General features: G+C 49.9%; 5 protein-coding genes across 5 annotated transcripts; 2 read left to right on the top strand and 3 right to left on the bottom strand.

Moving 5' to 3' along the window:
• Window positions 1-163: 163 nt before the first annotated feature.
• On the top strand, window positions 164-1537 carry BO88DRAFT_263183 (uncharacterized protein). The gene is made up of 2 exons (XM_025702299.1): window positions 164-754; window positions 821-1537. Exons 1-2 carry the CDS (start codon window positions 267-269, stop codon window positions 1272-1274), a joined length of 942 nt encoding a protein of 313 aa, XP_025564165.1. The 5' UTR covers window positions 164-266; the 3' UTR covers window positions 1275-1537.
• A 509-nt stretch (window positions 1538-2046) lies between these two features.
• BO88DRAFT_404005 (putative nicotinamide nucleotide transhydrogenase) lies at window positions 2047-6768 on the bottom strand. The gene is made up of 19 exons (XM_025706505.1): window positions 6558-6768; window positions 6215-6491; window positions 5604-6150; window positions 5464-5553; window positions 5296-5347; window positions 4980-5240; window positions 4815-4932; window positions 4312-4767; window positions 4108-4260; window positions 3916-4056; window positions 3710-3871; window positions 3494-3664; window positions 3196-3450; window positions 3018-3151; window positions 2822-2968; window positions 2609-2777; window positions 2376-2564; window positions 2257-2331; window positions 2047-2210 (listed from the first exon to the last, which is right to left on the bottom strand). Exons 2-19 carry the CDS (start codon window positions 6309-6311, stop codon window positions 2179-2181), a joined length of 3249 nt encoding a protein of 1082 aa, XP_025564164.1. The 5' UTR covers window positions 6312-6491; window positions 6558-6768; the 3' UTR covers window positions 2047-2178.
• On the bottom strand, window positions 6437-6948 carry BO88DRAFT_263116 (uncharacterized protein). Its single transcript, XM_025702298.1, has 2 exons — window positions 6558-6948; window positions 6437-6491 (listed from the first exon to the last, which is right to left on the bottom strand). Exon 1 carries the CDS (start codon window positions 6871-6873, stop codon window positions 6628-6630), a length of 246 nt encoding a protein of 81 aa, XP_025564163.1. The 5' UTR covers window positions 6874-6948; the 3' UTR covers window positions 6437-6491; window positions 6558-6627.
• Window positions 6949-8755: 1807 nt separating this feature from the next.
• Window positions 8756-11418, top strand: BO88DRAFT_404004 (putative amino acid permease). The gene is made up of 10 exons (XM_025706504.1): window positions 8756-9003; window positions 9081-9101; window positions 9157-9205; window positions 9267-9342; window positions 9391-9616; window positions 9670-9790; window positions 9856-10199; window positions 10257-10379; window positions 10440-10842; window positions 10917-11418. Exons 1-10 carry the CDS (start codon window positions 8887-8889, stop codon window positions 11126-11128), a joined length of 1692 nt encoding a protein of 563 aa, XP_025564162.1. The 5' UTR covers window positions 8756-8886; the 3' UTR covers window positions 11129-11418.
• Window positions 11419-11866: 448 nt separating this feature from the next.
• Window positions 11867-13691, bottom strand: BO88DRAFT_337856 (Zn(II)2Cys6 transcription factor; the record flags this gene model as incomplete). The annotated part of the gene is made up of 3 exons (XM_025702960.1): window positions 11867-11980; window positions 12035-12838; window positions 12894-13691. The coding sequence occupies 3 exons, from the start codon at window positions 13689-13691 to the stop codon at window positions 11867-11869; spliced, it is 1716 nt and encodes a 571-aa protein (XP_025564161.1).
• Between the last annotated feature and the right edge of the window lie 164 nt (window positions 13692-13855).

The following is a 13855-nucleotide window of genomic DNA, read 5'->3' as shown; positions in this document are numbered from 1 at the left end:
AAGCCCGGGCCTACCATTTGTTGATACGCTGAAAGGGAGCCGGACCTCAGTGCCGAGGAGCCTAGTACTAATGATACTTTATTACGTGGTATGGAGTATTAATGGTAAAGCTTGCGTAGATAGTGAATCATTCAGTATCAGCTGACCAGCCACGCCCGCCCAACATACACGCATCTCCAATCTTACTGTTTCGACTCAATTCAACTCTTCAACACCACCAACCATTCTAACAACGAGAACGCCCTCATATTCAATTACACGACAAAATGCCTAGCAACAACATAGCTGAGCAAATCGAACGTCTTTGGAAGGAATTGGTGGTGAAGACTCCTGAAGTGCTGGTGGATAAAGAGAATCAAGTAAGTGATGTAGTCCTGGATCAGTACCAAATTGATCGCAGTCATATGGGACCATATTTTCTTAAAAACCTTGAAAATGAAGGACAGGGAACTGCAGGAGCAGATATATATGGGCCACGAACACTGTTTCCTGCTGATGTCCCAATTCTTTTTCAACCCATGTCCCGAGCGGAGCTTGAAAAGTACCCCATTTTAGCATCAAAACGGCCGAGTATGATACACTACGACCCCGCCATTCAGGGTGAATCGCCAAATGGTCAGAAAACTTTCATATACCAGTGGGCCTACCATTTAATGAATTGGGTGGAATACTCCGTGGGTCAATGCGGAGCAAGAGAAAACGCGAAAACTTTAGATGAAGTACTAATTAGGCGAAGAAAACTGAAAAACATATAGTAAGTGCAAGAAGGCTATTGGATTCTTCTTTTAACTAGATCTTTTAACTAAAGAATTTCCAATAGCTGGCCCGATCCGTTCTATCTAGGCTGCGAGCTGTTTCGGGCATACCCTTCTGTTCACGACCATTGGGGAGCAATTCTTCGGATCGAGCCAGATATGGTTGATGGCCACCGTATCTATCTCCATCTTACCATTGGCCTAGCTCTATCGCATTGCGGGAAAGAGAACTCCATGCTCTACGAGGAACTCGCAGTGATTATATCTGCTATGCAATGCCGGGCTCTTCAGCCTCGGGTTCCAGAAGATGAGGCTTTGTTTGAGGAGGATATTGAGACTATAAGTCCATGCCTCGAGAGTTTGGGGATGAAAAGACGTTTCCTCTTCTCCTTCTGTCATTTCCGGGTCCCCAGAATTTCCGTTATTTTCATGTCTGTATGCGTGGGACTCGGATGCTTATTCTACAGTCTAAGCTGTACAGTTTCGAAAAAGAGGAGACTGCGCCGATTGAGCTTCTAGTACGGTTGGCAATGAGCCAGCCGTTATCAGAGAATTAACTAACACCAGGTCGCAAGGAGTTGTACTTGCTGCACCCTCAGGTCGAAAAGACCGAGACTTATGACAACCTCAGGTCGAAAAGACCGAGACTTATGACACCTCAGGTCGATAAGACCGAGACTTATGTTATCAACAAGTTGTACAATCCATACCAATGCCTTAAAAGAATGAGATTGCTGTCTCCCTACCAATGAGTGCGCCAAGTTCTGAACATTACACACCGCAAACGCAGAGAAGAAGAAGAAGGACTGCTTCTGCTTTTCTTCTCTTCTGATGTCAACATAAATTATCCATTCAGTGGATGATATGATGCAAGACACCACCATATGATTTCACTTCCATAGATCCTCTGTGTCCATGACTGGTTGTACTACTACTCGTGATAGGCAAGCACGGTAGCTTTATGACAGTTGCAACCCCCTGGTTGCGGCGAATCTAACAGTGTCGTCGGTCCCCAATGAAATGGAATAGCGAAGAGTATAACGAGCTATCGGGTGAAACAAACAAATTCCTAACTCGAATAGACACACCACACTACAGTGCCATATACTAGTGCCGATGTCCATCTGGGATTTCTCAGAGAACTTGAGCTCATCGAGGGCATTTGACAATCCAGACGGAGCCTAATACAATACTACGACACATTAGTCAACTAGCATGATGCTGTTGGGCGCTTTCCCGGTCATGTAAAGCGGAAGGCATCTGCTACTTTGGGGTGGAAGGCAGTGATGCTTGGTACGTAAAATTGGCCTTGTATTTGTTCATGTCAAATGTACTATGGACTTGAATGTAACTAGAAGCATCCCAAAACATCCAGTGTTCCTCCAAGAGATCATGAACAAATGATTCAAGAAACTTGTAGCAACTATTTACGCGCCTCGAGAGCAGATTTGATAGCTGCAACATGTTAGATTTGTCCTCATCCATTAGCAGGGTAGCTCACCATCGCAAGAGGTCTTGGCGTCTCCAAAAAGCATCCTCGTTCCAGGCATGTAGAACATCGGGTTTGGTACGTCGGCTGCACGATTAGCGCTTGTCATCCCATGAGTCAAAGACACTTACCGTATCCGCTGGACATGCTGCGCTTCATCACAACAACCTCCTTGCTCTTCCACGCATGCAGGACTGGCATACCCGAGATCGGCGAGTCAGGCTCCAGGGCGATTGGATTGACGGTGTCATTAGCGCCGATCACAAGGGTAACGTCAGTGTCCGGGAAGTCATCGTTTATCTCATCCATTTCGAGCACGACTATTCTGGTTAGCCTCGTCCAGGTGTCCAGGTGTTGCACCTACTATCATAAGGAACAGATGCCTCAGCCAGAAGCACATTGCATTGGCCTGGCATCCTGCCTGCAACAGGATGAATGGCGAATCGCACGGTAACACCTCTGGCACGTAGCATACGCACGATCTCAGCCAGGGCATACTGCGCCTTCGCTACAGCCATGCCATATCCAACAACCTATACCCATTAGCCATGTTCATCACTTCAAAGCTCATACGCACAATTATGACGCTTTCAGCATGTGACAATGCTTCCACCGTATCGTCGACAGTTGCCTGGACTACCTCGCCCTCGATCTTCTTTGCTTGCTGAGGAGCTGCAATGCCGCCAAACAAGACATTGGTAAGCGAGCGGTTCATAGCGACGCACTGGCATGGTTAGAATCTTCCGAGCAATAGTCTAATCGAGAATGCCTACCATAATGTAGGACAAAATCGAACCGCTAACTCCGATTAAAGAGCCTACACTGGTGAGGAGGGGGTTATTGAGCATGAAGCCTTCGGCAACCAGAGCAAATCCAGAATATGCATTCAAAACGGTAATCACCACCGCTGCGCTGGTCAGCAAGGCACGTCACCCAGGGTTGAGCACTTACGCATATCAGCCCCACCGATGGCAGCAGTCGTAGTATAACCTTTCAAGAAACTAAGCAGGGTATTTGCGCCTAAGCACGTCGCTGCAATCGCTGGGGATCCAGGTGCCATCGTAACAAAGGCTCCCATTGTGGCCACATTACTTCCAAGCAGACTCGTGTTGATCAAGTGTCTACCAGGTAGTATCATAGGTCGCGAAGACATACGTCCGGCGAGCTTCAGGAAAGCCACAATAGAACCAGTAAATGTAACACCACCTATTACCGTTAGAAGATTCCCACTCACATGGGATATACCTACCGATCAGAACACCCAGATACGCCGTCACCATATGCAATGTCGAAACGTGAGAGATGTCAGCCACTACACTCCCTATGCTTGTAAGGACAGCCGCGAGCCCAACCACAGAATGGAGAGCAGCAACGGTCTGGGGGAGTCCAGTTGGTGTGATTCGTCGTCCTATAAGAGCTCCTGTTGACTGGTTAGGAAAGTCCGTCGAATGAGTGCTTTACATACCAGCGACAGAACCTAGGCCAGCCACCGCGCCAAATTGAGTCAAAACCTCGGGCGAGAACCCTACAGCTGCCAAAGATGCAATAATTCCAGCTGCAACTCCGAGTATTCCAAGGATATTCCCACGCCTAGCAGTTTGCTGAGAAGCAAGACCCGAGATCGAGGCTACTGATATTAGCAATGGAATTGTCAGCACCAAAAGCACTTACCAATACAGAGAACACTGCTGACAAGATAACCGGCTTGCACAAGCCCCGCCATTCCAGTGCTGGCAGCAGCAAGGAAGCCCCCGCCAAAAAGCACAGCTGGAATAGCGTAAAGCCAAGGGTATTCAGGCGGATCAGTCGGACCTGGACACTGTGTGAGCGGATATCGTCAACATTATGTGCTCCAACACTAACGCTTGAACATATCCAACATGCGTTTGGTAATAACGAATCCACCTGATACGTTCATAAATGCCAGTAGAACTGAAGCAGCACCTAGGGCTTCGGGTATCGTGCTGGGCACGTAGCCTCCGCCCATGATGAAGAAACCGCCGATTCCGACCATACCTGGGGCAGTTAGCATTAGTATAACAGCAGAATGATGTTCGGCTTACGCACCCGAAATCGCATTGGTAACGCTCATTAAGGGAGAATGAAGAGCCGGAGCAACACCCCACACTGCACGATAGCCGACCAGACCAGCAAGACCAAATGTCAACATGTTGCTCATGAACACCGGTCCTGTAGCCTTGCCCAGAGCAAGAGCAGTCCCCATACCAGCGGTAGTGGCCGTAACATCGCGCGTAGCCTTTTGCCAAGGTGATATTGCCAGTTCTGCTTTTTCTTTGGCAGGCGTGGGGATGTCTTGCTTAGGCGCAGGAGGTGGTACTGGCCGTGGGGCTGGCGGTACGATCTTTCCATCGTGTGTAACAATAGAACCGCGAACGACCTCATCTGCTAAGTCAATGCCAAAGGACTTCTCTTTAGGGGACATAGACAGAAGGTATTTGATGATGTTATTGGAATACAATGTAGATGATTGGGTTGGGAGACGCGACGGTAGGTCAGTATATCCTGGAACTTGTCAGCCCTGTATCACTGAACACTTGGAAGCCGCATACCAATAACAGTCACATCTTGAAACTTAGTCAATTCGCCAGGTATAGTTGCTTCGCAGTTCCCGCCTGCTTCCGCGGCAAGATCGACGATGACAGATCCAGGTTTCATTGCAGCAACCATCTAGAACTGTGAGTAGATTTCGATGCATCCTGGGAGACGGTTCTTACCTCTTTCGTAATGAGCTTAGGTGCAGGCTTTCCAGGGATGAGAGCAGTCGTGATAATGATATCTACTTCCCGAGCTTGTTCCATGAAAAGCTTCATCTCCGCTTCAATGAATTCCTTCGACATCTCTTTGGCATATCCACCTTGGCCAGATCCTTCCTCTTGGATGTCTACCTCTATGAACTCGGCACCAAGGGACTGGACTTGTTCACGAGCAGCAGAACGGGTATCGAAGCCTCTAACAATAGCTCCCAAGCGACGAGCCTAGACGATGCCCGTTAATTATGACCTCCAGTGTGACGCATTAACAAAGACCTACAGATGCGATTGCGCTCAAACCAGCCACGCCAGCGCCAATAACCAAAACCTTGCTAGGGGGGATCTAGAACTTCTCAGTATTATAGCCTATCATATCAGAAGGGAATGCAACCTTTCTAAGTAGCATATTGTTAGTAAATCTGTATGAGACATGTAAAAACTCACTTACCCAGCGGCAGTAACTTGGCCCGTCAGAAACCGGCCAAAATGATTGGACGCTTCCAAGACAGCTTTATACCCAGCAATATTGGCCATGGAACTATCGTTAAGTGGTCAGCATTGTGAGTATCCAGTATGAATGGCTCATACCTAAGAGCGTCGTATGTTTGTGCGCGAGATATTCTTGGTATCATGTCCATGGCAAAAGATGTGACGCCACGCGAAGCAAGTTTCTCGACCAGTGGCTTGTTCTGGGCCGGATACAGGAACGAAATAACCGTGCTTCCCTGGCGCAGTGCTCCGATTTCGTCGATGGGACCTTGCTGCTGAGGACTGCGGACCTTCAAAATGATGTCGCTCTGAGACCATATTGAACCCCGGTCGACTAGTGTTGCTCCAGCTTGTTCGTATACTTGATCGTGTAGCTTGGCTTCCTCTCCAGCGCCGCGTTCTACCAACACTCGCGAGAATCCTTTTTTGAGCAACAGGGAGACATTCTGAGGGGTCACGGCAACACGACGTTCGTTCGGGTATGTTTCACGAGGTACACCAACGGTCAGGGCGGAGTAAGGTACGACTGGGACGGACGGCGATGCGGATGCAGCAGTAGCGTATCTTCTGCGAGACGACGTCGGAAGTGGCAGCTGTTCACAGCAGTTGTATCTGGTGGCTAACAATGGAACGCATCGCACTTGCACTTATGCGACGGTAGTCAGTAAGTCTTGAGGCCCACTGTCGATGAGGTTAGCAAAAGCACTCACGAGTGGTCTTGACAATAGAGCGGGAGTCCCGTGCATAGGCTCCAGGAACTGCTCGGCATGGCAACAGCGCCGAGCGCAGAAACAGCGGTACACTCATAGCGGAAGTTGACAGCTAACGCAAGGCGACTCTAATGATAGAAGCTATTGCCACAGAAACCCTCATTCCACTCACTCTCAATGCTGCAAAGGTGGCAGAAGGGGGCGTCTGGGCCACATGGGTGGTGTGACAGAAGGGCAGGCTAGGAAGGACGGCAGGACGGCGGGTTATTGTTTCGAACTGCAAACCCATTCAATCAGAGACGTTAGTGAATTCATATATCAGCTGAAGAGTGCAGGCACGTACAGCTATATGGGGAAAGCTCCTGATTCATGATTCAATCAGGAGAGAGATCGATCGTTCCAATGCGGGGAGGTCACCGTCGCGCAAGGGATGGCGGGAACACAACATGCCAATTATCCACGAGTCTAAACTTGGCATAAAGAAAGGATGACTCCGGTGACCGGAATTCACCTCCATAGGATTGAAGAACGATAGTACTAGTAGTAGCCGTGGGTGATGTGACCAAAGACTTGCAGGAAATGAGGGGAAGCCGCGCGGGGAAGGCCCATTGACTGGCCATCGGCTTCGCGGAGTCTGAGCTGTCACTCCCGCTTGGCATCAGGCATCGTCCACCATGCACCCTTTCTCATGGTTTATGCTGGTATTGACTGCAATAATAGATTTTGGTTTATGAGTGGTCCTATCGTGCCGCTGTCGCATATCTGTGTATATAATACCATCCCAAGAAGGACCTGGTGACCCGTGCTACAACGAATTGCCGACTGATGGGGATCTACATTTAAGACACTTGAGCTCATCTCGGTACAAATGAGCTACTATTTAACCGGGTCGGACAAGCTTTGTCCTCCTACTTCTACAATCCTGGCCCAACCGCAACCGGATGTAACGCCGTCTAGGCGCCGCATCGGAGATAATTGTACATATCATGCAGAGCACCCTTCTGGAATACATATCACTATCTCGTGCAACGGGCACGAGCCATCCTTCGGAGATTGTGAATCACAACAGTTGTTCAGCTATAACCTTGTCCGGCGGGGATATCTGACAACTCATTAAAAGGGTGGCAGTGAACTCGGCTCGTTCAGGCGTGTGAGCTCATGGAATCGCCAGACAGGGTAGTTGGTCATTGGATATTTGCCAGCTTCTTAGTTCGTGTAGACACCTCCATCATCATTTGCGTTTGCAAGCTGCGGCTTTGATCATCAAAGAGTTCCCGAACACTTAACCGTTATTTATAGGCATCATTTCCCCGCTCGACTTGTGGCCTCGAACCTACTTGCTGTGAGAATCAAGTTTTATCACCGCAACCCATTAATGGCATTCATTCTTGGATGCCAGAGGAACCAGCTCTCCGCAAATCGGATGATCAACTGTCCACGTGAATGTTGATTCCAGCGAGCTCGGGCTGTCAGGGTGGAGGATGGGATGTCCGTGCTATGCAGCGTAACATATGATCATTGCGGGTAGTGCACAATGGAACACATTGGTCCTAGCTGAAAAACATCCCCGGCATTTGTACTGATAGGATAAGATCTAGATGGTAAGTGTAGTTGATAAGAAGTTGATCCATGAGGTCACGTGCATGTTCTTTCAGATGTTGCTGCCTGAGGCGATACTTGAAATTCCTCGTGCCAGTGAAGTCCGCGTGGATTGCGGTCCGATTTTATACCTGTCGCAAATTAGCTGGATATTGTCTAGCAGTCATTGTTGGAGTGACGGTTGGTTGAATTGGCCTCGAATCGATGTCAAGATCCATGTCCTGGTAATGGCCGGCCCCTCGCACGGCTTTTTATCCCGCTCCACTCATGGTGGGGCATGGAGATAATCATGATGATGCGATTGACACCCTCCCTCAACCGATTTGAAGCAATCGCTGTCTTGCGTGCGCCAAAAGGGCACCCCGCCTACTTCGCGAGTCATTATATCCATCGATAAAAATCGATTGCCAACTTGATCAACAATTTCATGCATGCATGCACGCGTTGTCCCCAGCAGGCGATGGAGCGCGTAAAGGATCCGTCCACGGCCGAACGGGCTCACGCAAATGTGGAACGGCTCCGCTGCGGTGATGCTACCAGAGCTAATTTCTTGCTTGGCTCCTTAAGGTACACTCTCTTGACCCACGGCGGTCGCATCCTTCCACCCACAGGCCCTGATTGGAATTTGCGCGCTCTCCCGGCTCGCTAGTGGAGCGCAAAAGTGAGCTTCAACAATTCTTCTTTCCCTCACCGTTGGCTCTTGCGGAGCAGACATCTCCGGTCAACCCTCAACTATCTATCCCGTCACTAGATTGAATTGAAGACAAGGGAACTGGATAAGGGTATATCCTTTCTAGACTGGGGAGTGTTGGCGACATCTTGACTCGTTAAACCGGGAGCACGAGTGCTTTAGCTTATCCACTAGGCTAATTTGGATCCTTTTTTTTTCTTGCTGTCTTACGCCTTACAGAGTGGGGTTAGCAGGTTCCTGATCGTCTATCATCAATTTTCAGCTGACTTGCGACAGAAACATCTTCACTTAACTTCCTCACTTTCAGCTATTCTATCTGCACGCTCCTGGACGTGGACCTTTCAGCCTCTGAGTATTGGCCTTGGTTTCCAGAACGGCAGCCATGGCCCCATCACCTCACCAACAACACTCGCAGCTCGTCGTCGACCCTGACACTGTTCCGGCCGGGGGAGAAGAGGTCAGGAGCGAGGCAGAGTCCCGAGAAGATGCAAAGCTACTGGTATGTATATCAGTGGCATTCCTTTCAGCGATCGAGTATTGATATCTAATGAGTAATCGCTGATATACTACCAACAGAAATCTATGGGCTATAAGCCAGTGAGTCAGCCTTAGCAAGCCTTTTGCAGGCAGGTTTGTCTGACCATATTTACAGGTCCTTCACAGGACATACACACTGCTTGAAAACTTCTCGACGACATTCGGTAGGTGAATTGATCACGGCGCATTCTAGGTCCATAAAGGCCACTAACCTCACATTATTAGCTGCTCTCTACTTTGTTGGAGGAGTGCGCGTCACTTATAGTACCGGTATTGCAGCAGGTGGTAACCTGGCTTACTGGTAGGCTCTATCACCGTTCATGCAATGATCGTAACTCATTTTATGTAGGACGAGTTATCTAGTCACTTTGGTTTTCACATACATTACCGCTGCTGTCATCGCGGAGGTATGCTCTGCCTCCCCCTCCGCGGGCTCTATCTACTTGTGGGCCGCGGAGTCTGGAGGTCCTCGCTTTGGAAGGCTACTCGGATTTGTGGTTGCTTGGTGGAGTACTACGGCCTGGACAACCTTCTGTGCTAGCAACACCCAATCTGCTGTCAACTACATGCTCTCGGTGAGTGTCACTTTCAAAGATATCCCAAGGTAGTTTACTTATCAGCGCCACAGGAACTGACGGTCTTCGACGTCGACTTCCCGAAAGACACATCCAGTGTCAAGTTCCGTGCTGTCCAGTGGATCTGCACGGAAGTGTTGCTAGCATTGGCCGCACTTTTGAACTACCTGCCGCGTATGTTCAATCCCGAGAAGGGTTGCGCCTGTCCTGTCTCCGTTCATTTGCTTATAGTCCTACAGCTAGGTTCTTCAAATGGGTGTTTTACTTCTCGTCCTTCATCGTCATGCTGGACTTCTTCCTCAATGTCATCTGGTTGCCAATTGGTGCCGCCAACACATGGGGTTTCCGCACGGCTGAAGAGGCATTCATGTCCACCTACAACGCCACAGGTGCCCCTGCAGGCTGGAACTGGTGTCTTTCCTACCTCGCCACTGCCGGTATCCTGATCGGTTTCGACGCCTCTGGTCACGTTGCAGAAGAGACCAAGCATGCTTCGGTGACGGCAGCACGTGGTATCTTCTGGAGTACTGTCGTCAGTGGCATTGGTGGACTAGCAACTATCATTCTGTTCCTCTTCTGTGCAGTAAGTTCCACACTTTCATGCAACCATTATCCAACAGCCCCATACTGACATGATCAGCCCGACAACGACACTCTCATGTCCTTCGGCTCCCCCCAGCCATTCGTGCCCCTCTACGCCGTCGTCCTCGGCAAAGGAGGCCACATCTTCATGAACGTCATCTGCATAGTCGCATTGTGGCTCGTAAGTCTACCCCCCAACAGCTCCCTCAACCACACATTCACATACTAAACCACTTTACAGAACACAGCGATCGCCATCGTCGCCGCCTCCCGCCTCGTCTTCGCTGTCGCCCGCGACGGTGTCCTCCCCTTCTCCAGCTGGGTCTCCAAAGTCCACAACGGCCAGCCCCGCAACGCCGTCATCGTAGTCTGGGGTGTCTCAGCACTCATCAGCTGCACGCTCCTACCCTCCGACGTGGCCTTCACATCTCTCGTCTCCGCCGCCGGTGTACCTAGCGCCGCCGCATACGGCCTCATCTGCCTCGGCCGACTCCTCTGCACCCCGAAACGCTTCCCCAAGCCCGAGTGGAGTCTCGGTCGCTGGAGCAAGCCGTTCCAGTTCATCGGTGTCTTCTGGAACGGCTGGGTGGTAGCTGTGCTATTCTCTCCTTACGAATTTCCCGTCACCGGCGCTAACTTAAACTGTAAGAACCCCCCTCCCTTCCAATTTACTTCATCCTAAAACATCTGCTTACTTACTTTCCCTCTTTCTAACCAGACGCCCCAATCATCATGGCCGGCGTGACCATCTTCGCTCTAATCTCCTACTTCGTCACCCCCGAGAGCGCCTGGTTGCCTATTGACCGCATCTCACATTTCATCGATAGCAAGGGTGCTGCGACCGAAACCGTCGAGGAAGTTGGTAGTGGTGATAATCATCATCATCAGCCTGAGGCGACGACGTCTTCCTCCAGGAGGGAGGAGAACTGAGTCTACTATCATCGCGAGGCGAGCCTCGCAGTAATATTTCTGTTGTATTTTACGATTGGTGGTTGTGGTGATGCTGGTTTTTTTGCGGGGTTGTTGATCGGTTGAGATGGTCGTTGACTGATCGATCTTGGTGGGGGTAAAGAAGGCAGGAAAGACTGGACTGCTTGCATCGTCCCCCCACCGCCTCTGTTATTTTTGGGTGGAAAAAGTTTGCTTTGTAGATATGATAGAGCCTAGAAGGGTTTAGGTATACCCAGAGATTTAATGTGATTTGCTATAGTTACAGATGGATGTATACAGATGAAATCATGGTAATATCAGATACTAGATTTTGTTCTATTTCAGGCCGTGTGGAAAGCAGATAACTCTCACGGGTGCCAAGGTATAACTCTATATATGACTTTCAGTAAGCCCTGTCTGTATCTGTACAACAGTGATCCAACTCCTCCGGTAAGATAGAAAAAGAGCAAAAATCCGTCACCCATAACAGCACATATATTCAATCAATTGCAAAAGATATTTCCTCACGCTCCGCAAATCCAAGTCTAAGGGTCCAGCCCAGCCGAACACCTTAGTTTCCCATATAGTAACGCCAGTATTACACCAATACGTAGACTCCGTGTTTTCCCCTCCCAAGTAACTTATGTCCATTATAAATCGTCAAATACCATGTCAAGATGGCTCAGAGCGGTCGTGAATCGCAGAAAATGTCATCAGCGAACCACGAAGCAGCTTTGTTCAAGGGAGTAGGATTGAGGAGCGTATATCGTCCATAGTGTCAATCCAACCTTCTGGGAAAGCTCGCCGCTTGAACCACGCTTGTTCCAGTTCCTCGAGTGCCTTATCAACATTCTGCAGTCATATTAGCATTTGTTTGATCATTAATGACGCCCATCCTTAACATACCTTGAACCCGAACCGCTGGAGATCAGTCATGGTCTGCCGCACAAATTTCTGCTCGCTCTCGTTCCGTGATTCTCGGCCAGCTGTGAAGAGTGGCCATAGTACCGCCAACTGACCCACGTCCTTTGCGAGCTTTCCAATCAACGCCAAAATTCGCGTAGCAAGCATGTCTAACAGCACCCTTTGGGGCTGTATATCAGGACGGCCTGCTGCTCCAACCCGATGTAGGAATATGTTGGTGGCCTTTTCATATGCTTCGATACACCCGGCATACTCAAGGACATCGGGGTATGGATATTGTCGCAAGATCTCATCGTCTAGTTGGCCTAACGTCTGCAGTGCCTGTGGTGCGTTCAGACGCCATTGTACCAGCCGCTGTAATAGTTCGTGATAGACCAGGTCTTGCTGTTCGAACGGCATCAGACCATCTTGTTTCGCTTTTCCAAAGGCACTGATCGCTGCTTGGATCTCCATCATAGCAGACCAACATTGGCGCAGTTCCACAAGATGGTGACTGTAAGCGGGTTGTTCGGTCGATAGGCTTGGTGTACCCAGATTGTACTCCCAGCCACCTCCGTGTGTTGTCCAATAGCTGCCTTCCACCACGGTTCCCTCACTGGTGGCACAAGCACCCGCAACGTCTAAGTATGAGAGCAGCGATACGAGGAATGGTCGAAGCGGGTGATTGATTTCAACGAGGCGCTTAGCTTCTTTGTCCGGGTCGTCATTAGGGGTGAAGAGTATTCGGTAGATTTCTCGGGCTCCCTTGAGATGGATAGCCCAATTGTGATGTTGAGAATCCATCATCTGATTAGTTAGCTTTGTGTGCTCGTTATGCCCAGGTCAACAACAAGGGACTCACCTCGAACAGTGACAGCAAAAGACAGGTGGCGAAATCCGTAAGTCGCACGCTGTGGTTGGGGTCTGTATATCGGGTTCTGAAGGACTTGACAACCTCGCCATAATTGCTCATGGCTTGTTGGAAGTGCTTGTTTCGCTGTTGTCCTCTGGATGTATTGGCAAGGTGCAACGCACCCATGGCTTGCATAGCGCTGGCCATTGAGGTTGAGGATCGAGCGAGCTCAGGGAAGAATCTTCGGTAGGGATTTATGTTGTTTGAATTATCATAGATGAGGAGTAAAGTAGAGACTTGGTCGACGAAATGAGTGTAATACCGGCCTTCGACGCAGTCCAGTGACGACGATAAAAACTCGGCGGGAGAGATGGGTTCTTGAAAGCGATATTTTATGGGCTTCAGGTCGGACACAGTTGTTGGAGACACAACTAATGTTTCGAAAGGCTCATTCTCGTCTCCTGCCGGCTCCTGCTTCACTTGCTTGTCCCCTTCGCTCTTGATCTTTTTGTCGCATTTCTTGGCGGTGGCGGGAGACGAATCCGCTTGCGGCGGTCCGTAGACTTTGAAGGTCATACGACCCTGAGTGCCATCACATTCCAGGCCCAGGCGTGTACAGTTTTTGCAGGACGGCGATGCTTCGTCGCAGCGGACGTGGCGTCGACGACATGTCGAACAACCTGTAAAACCTCGGTGATGCCATCGACGGACCCGCTTTCTCTTCTCAGGCGCTGCGGCTGCGGAAAGCTGGGGTTGTGCGGGGGGAAGAGGTTTCCCCGGCGCACAAACCAACGTATGAACCTCCATGTGTAGGAGACAATGCTAGATACGAGTAGATGATGTGGGGTAGCGACATGAAGGTGAGTGAGGGGCGGAGGTGTGTCCGACCAGAGAAATTCGAGGTCAGACGGCGGACGTCGACAGTTAAACCATCTAGGAGAGACCAATGGTGCGTCAGGAGGAAGTCCCTG

The sequence above is a fragment of the Aspergillus vadensis genome (assembly GCF_003184925.1).
Source record: "Aspergillus vadensis CBS 113365 unplaced genomic scaffold BO88scaffold_8, whole genome shotgun sequence".
NCBI classification, from domain to species: Eukaryota; Fungi; Ascomycota; class Eurotiomycetes; order Eurotiales; family Aspergillaceae; genus Aspergillus; species Aspergillus vadensis.
The sequence above is the reverse complement of the archived record's forward strand: the minus strand, read 5'-3'. Positions and strand labels throughout refer to the sequence as shown.